This window comes from Trachymyrmex cornetzi, unplaced genomic scaffold (assembly GCF_001594075.2).
Source record: "Trachymyrmex cornetzi isolate Tcor2-1 unplaced genomic scaffold, Tcor1.1 scaffold34, whole genome shotgun sequence".
Taxonomy (NCBI): Eukaryota; Metazoa; Arthropoda; class Insecta; order Hymenoptera; family Formicidae; genus Trachymyrmex; species Trachymyrmex cornetzi.
In genome coordinates this window covers 362906-368804 of record NW_017298108.1, presented here as the reverse complement: position 1 = coordinate 368804, position 5899 = coordinate 362906, and the positions used below count along the sequence as shown (strand labels likewise).

The window sequence follows — 5899 nt, the reverse complement described above, 5'->3', positions numbered from 1 at the left end:
GATTGCGTGTCAAATGCGATTGACTGTTCGTCGCAACTCGGAAGTATCAATGGTAAACGCACTTTTGGATTTGTAATTTTGTTGTTTGGATATTTCCTGCCAATTGGTGAATACCAGAGGATTGCATTTGCTTGCGTAAAAGCATTTAGGAGATCTATCCGTTGCATGATCCTCGCACAATTTACCAGAGAGTGAGAAATTTCCGGTTTTACCTAAACGAGCCTTTGACGCATTATTAGATACTTTCTCTCTTTTCATTATCAGATAATTACGAAGCAACACGCCACTGCATTTCGACGAGAGTTCGAGAAATCCTTTCGCGAAAGCTTTATTAAACTCTACACATCGTTTTTCCGTATTATTATTTCCTATGAAGAAATGTACGATTTATGTTTTATAACAATACAAATTTTTATATGTTAAGATAAATAGTAATTAATTATTTATTAATAATATTAATTATTAATAATTCTTATTCTTATTTATAAAATAAATAAAAGATGTGCAAAACGATTTTATTGTAGCTATATAATAAGTATACCATGCATTTTCTTTCGAGTAATTTCCTTTCTAACAGTACTTTTATCTAAATCAATATCGGATGATCCACATTTTCTCTTTGTATCATTGCGAGATCTTAACTTTAAGCAGGGATTTCCTATTTCATCTGTACATTGTATTGCCATTACACGCTTCGAAGCTACATGCTGTAATAAAAGTTCCTTAGAGAAAGTTGCAACAACCGGTTTTAATTTTAATTATTAAATAGGTCGTTAAATTCTTAAGATTAGTAAAGCTATATACAAGTATATTTAATATACCTTAAGCAGAATACACATTCTAATTAAATATATTCTCTAATATAATTAATGTATATACATGTATATATATATTTAAATTGAAATTTGTTTTAAAAATTAACTCAAATTAAGTTAAAATGTTGAATTTTATACTAATTTTTCAAGGAGTTGCTCTTTTCTTCTACATCTTAATGATAAGTTATTCCAAACATCCTTGGTATACATATTTAGTTTTTTTGTAATATTCGATAATTCATTGTACTCGAGTTTAAGCTGTTTAATGAGATAGTTTTCAATCCCTGAAATTGATATATCAGACTCGACCGTATTTTTGTTTAAAAGGTTGCAGGATATGCCTACATCTTTCACCAGAACAGCATCTTGAAAGCCGTCTGTTCTATAATAAATTAATCTTCCTTCAATTCTCCTACTATAATTCTTTCTTTCCTCTTTAATATTATGAACTTCTTAATATAACGAAACAAAAAAAAAAATAATAATAATATGATGAATAAATTAACTTTACTAATATTTGCAAAAATCAAAAGTGCAATTTCAATTACAATTTTTTAATTAAAATCAATAAAAATATGTTCTATCACTATTCTCATGTTATATTTTTATGTTAATAAAAAGATCAAATCAATACCTGTAATAGGAAAATCCATAATAATCTACTTCACTTTCAATATTGCACGGCTTTCGTAAAGGACTATTGCCTTCATAATTTCTCGCGACATTAATCAAATTCGATGGTACTATTGAAGCATGTCGAATAATCCGATTCTTATCTCGTCGCGAAAGGAAATTTCTTGAGTCTCTTGTTCTGGAAATCGTGGAGTATTTTCTCCTCGACGATGTAACACTGATGGGCGCATCGCCCGCTTCCGGGGAGGCACTAATTGCGCACACCTCGACAGACAAGATCTGCTAATTAGTCAACGGAATCGCAAGTTGTATGCGATAGAAAACGCACATATACGATATGGACATACGATACGCACAGATACACTAAGAAAAAAATATAGTCAATCTTCACAACAAAAAAAAAATTAATAAAAAATATCAATGTATGCTCATTTGATCGCATTTTTAAAAACGTACCAATAGATGGCCCACCCTGTAAAAACGTACCAATAGATGGCCCACCCTGTAGTTATAATTAATAGAATTTTAGCGCAAAAGCAAATGTATTCGTGCATTCGTGCATATACGTTGTATAGAGAAGACAATTACTTATTAATGGAGTTATGATTAAGCGACTGGTTAATTAAGGAATCGTCGATTGATGTGTATAATTACCGAGATACGAAACTTTTTACGGCCCATCACCGAGAAGCATAAACAGGTACCATATTTATGTCCCTGTTGCGTATTTATGAATTCATCCATTACATCATACTAAAATCGCAATATTACCAATCAATTTTGAAAACCGAGTTAAGAAGATTAAATATTTGTTTCTTTTTTTTACACCAAAATAGGTTATATTTATTTCTGGAAAGATTGATGGAAAGTGATCTTGATTGCGATCTATGGATAACTTCATTGTTCTCTTAAGGAATCAACACAAAATTTTGTTTTCTGGCATATATAAAGTATTCTGTATATTAAATTATTTTCATGAATTTGTATTTTAAGAGGAATAAAACTAAATTTAATCAAGTTAAATATATCACAAACTAATTAATTTAATAATTAACTTATAAAACTATTTTTAAAAAAACTATTTTTTGCTTTTCTTCTACATATTAAAATGCTACAAATTAAAATCCGAATATAAGTATATTAATGATAAGAAAATAATCTCTTGAACCTAACAATATAAATTTTTTATAAACAGTAAAATTAAATTTGAAATAAAAAAATTATATTTACAATCCCTTTGAATTTCTAAAAATTATGCTCTGTTAATTTCACGATAAATGCGCCACTGAATTAATTTTAAATATGAAATTCTACGCCACTGGCGGTTTATTTTCTCCAGTCGGCAATATTGCGACTTGTACGACGAAGGTGATGGCGGCGCTACCAGATCAACTTCATTTTTGAAGTTTTAGGTCCAAGACATTAAAATTATTCGATAATATTAACTAATTAGTAAAATATAAAAATTAACGACATAAAAATAGATAATATCAAAATAGAATTTTTATATAAAATATATAATTATATTAATTACATTTTTTTTGCACATTATAAAACAAGATTCGTTTTTTGGAAAATATTTTTGAGAAATTTTATTATTGTTTTCAAATGACACTTTCGACAATAGTCCTTTTTAAGATCTGTTCTCCAAAATATCGCTTTTTTACAATTTTTGACAATTCTCGATATAATAAATAGTAATAATAACAAAGAAAATAAAATTGGTATACGATTCAATTTTTAATATGACAAACTCTCTCGACATTTCTTTTTTTCATAAATTATTATCTTGTTGAAACATCTTTATACTATAGAATTCAAGAACCCGTAATCCATGGGGCCCATACTGATATACGTCACTGTACCGATTTACCGAGTACGGTCGAGGAACAGGTCGCAACGTCGCGGCCCCACAGTCGCGTCGGCGCTCCGTTCGCCAGCCGTCGTCAAACTTGTTCTTCAGTCGATCCCCTGATGTGCCTTCGTTATTTTACTTGATGATGTGCAAATTATAGTGCAAAATTTGTTATTTACGAAGGAGTCACGAGTGTCCACATCTCCAGTGGATTCTTTGAAGAATTATATTCGCTTTGACGGTTAAGGGATCCTTAGCGGTCTCCGGGACCGCTATGTCTTTACACACCACGGTGGGCCCAAGCCCGACTTAACAAGACTTGTAAAGAAGATAGACTACCAACCGATTTGTAAGCAGTATCTCAACAAATTAATTGATCTTTGATGAATATATATTCGATATTAATATCGAAATAATAATAATTGGTTAAAATAATATATATTAATTGGACTGATTAATATAATAGTAGAAAATATTAGAAAAAATTTTAATAACTAAATTAAATAATAAATTACTATTATAGAGAAGCGAGAGAACGTAGCGACTACCGTTGATTCGCCAAAGGACCTTGGAAGAATTATGTATAATGTAAGCGCGATGTCGGAAATTCCAGTGACATTTTCACATTTACTTTTGAGTTAGCTCGTATGTTTGAAAGATCTGATCGGAATAAAAATGAGAGAATGTGCACCACATAGGTGCATAGAAGGTGTAAGTTTGTCCAAAAACACAAAAATTAAAAAGTAAAAAAAAATGCGCAAAGAGAGAGATTTATGTGGTTAACGAAAAGGATGTTAATAGTGATAAATGCGGCGTAACAATAACGCACGCGGTACGTAAGGATCACTGCCTTTATCAGTAATTCTCAGTATTATCTTGAAACTGGACGATTATTTCTATGCGTTTGCTAAAGATATCGACTTTTACACCAAATTAGACCTCCTCTTCAAAGTACCATATTTGGATCTGATAGTCGATAAATAGATAGTAATTTCTTCTAATGAATAAAGATTAGACAGATGATTGTGTTAAAATCGATGAAGTGCGCGTATCTTGTAAATATCGAGTGATCTGTGAAAACCGAGACGACTCGAGTGAGATCGGAGTGCGAATTGGATAAAACGTGTCGAATGGAGTGACGCCAGGATTTCTCGCAGATCATCGTCATCGTGTCTCATCGATGTAGCGCGATGTCGGCTTGGTGGCCTGTCGTGGCGGCGACGCTGTGCTTCTGGATATCCGCTGGTGAGTTTAATGCGTGATTATGCCAGTTGACCCCGATCGGAATTTATTTATATTATAATATCCCATCCCCCTTGAATATACATCAGAGAAAAAAAGAAGCCTTTTTTATAGTAGTGATGACTATACAAGTTTTATATGTAGAATTAATACATACACATAATGGTTGAATAAATTATTTTAGTTATTCCAACTAAAGTTAAATTAGTTATTAGTTCTTCTTGTAACCACACACATTCAATTTTAGTTGCAATAAAACAATATAGAAAAGTTTATTCAACTATATACATTAATTCTACATATAAAATTTGCAGTTGTCACTTATATAGTTGCCATCACTATAAAAAATGCTTATTGTTTTCTCTGAGTGTAGATTTAAAATAATAATCTAAGCTTTATGACGTTAATTAATTAATATAATAATAAATAAAGAATTAATTTTTATATAAAAAAAGTGTTAGTTCTAGAATACGCAGTAAATATCTATAAATATCTATAAAATTAATCTGAACCCGAAAGATATTGATTTCTATAGAAAAAAATTGCGAAATTAAGGATTTAAAGATCCGAGAATTTATCAATATTTTATAAAACGTATGTTGTTAGAAGTATCTCCTTTCTACGTAAACAAAAAACAATCAATAGCATTTGTGGATCAATAATTTCTATAAGCAATTTATTCTTACTAAAGAATTAATGAGTATTTTGGAGTAAAAATAAAATTCTAGCAATAATTCCATAAGAAATAATTAAAAAATTGATTTTGTATTTTTTTGCTGATTAATTTTGTATTTTTTTTTTTAATAATTGTTAACATCTATATATGCGTTAAGTTCTCTTGGAAAGATATATCTGATATGAGTTATAAATATACAATATATGTATATACGCTTTCTAATATATATGTAGAAAGCCGCATGTATTCGGATTTACATGGATGTTAGAGCGATCGTTACTTTAATATCTAATAAACGTAAAATATCGTTACTCTGATATCTAAATAACCGATGAATTTTTTTATTTATTTTATAATTTTGCTTTTAGTGTAAAACAGTAAGATGCAAAATAATGACGTTCAATGTAGTAAATCCTGCTTACGCCAACGATTCCTTTCTCTCCAGACCAACTATGCTATTATAAGTTGCCTTGCTATGTAACAAGATATGTTACCATTTGTGCAACAATAATCTCATCATGTTATTTTCGCACAATAATTCGTTTCTTTTCTAAATTTGTAAGAAATCTTAGGTAATTGTTAAAAGAATTTGGAATATTCTTTAAATATAAACTATATATTCACGATAAAATAATAATTTTAATAGCCTAACCAATTTTTAACAAATTATAAAAATAA

General features: G+C 29.6%; 1 protein-coding gene across 2 annotated transcripts; it reads right to left on the bottom strand.

Moving 5' to 3' along the window:
- Positions 1-6: 6 nt before the first annotated feature.
- On the bottom strand, positions 7-2299 carry LOC108763145 (uncharacterized). Of its 2 annotated transcripts, none has more exons than XM_018510508.1 (5): positions 2103-2299; positions 1450-1730; positions 954-1197; positions 542-707; positions 7-368 (listed from the first exon to the last, which is right to left on the bottom strand). In XM_018510508.1, the coding sequence occupies exons 1-5, from the start codon at positions 2190-2192 to the stop codon at positions 10-12; spliced, it is 1140 nt and encodes a 379-aa protein (XP_018366010.1). In that variant the 5' UTR covers positions 2193-2299; the 3' UTR covers positions 7-9. The 2 variants fall into 2 exon arrangements, with proteins under 2 accessions (XP_018366010.1, XP_018366011.1); XM_018510509.1 differs by having other exon boundaries at positions 1450-1712.
- Positions 2300-5899: the final 3600 nt, after the last annotated feature.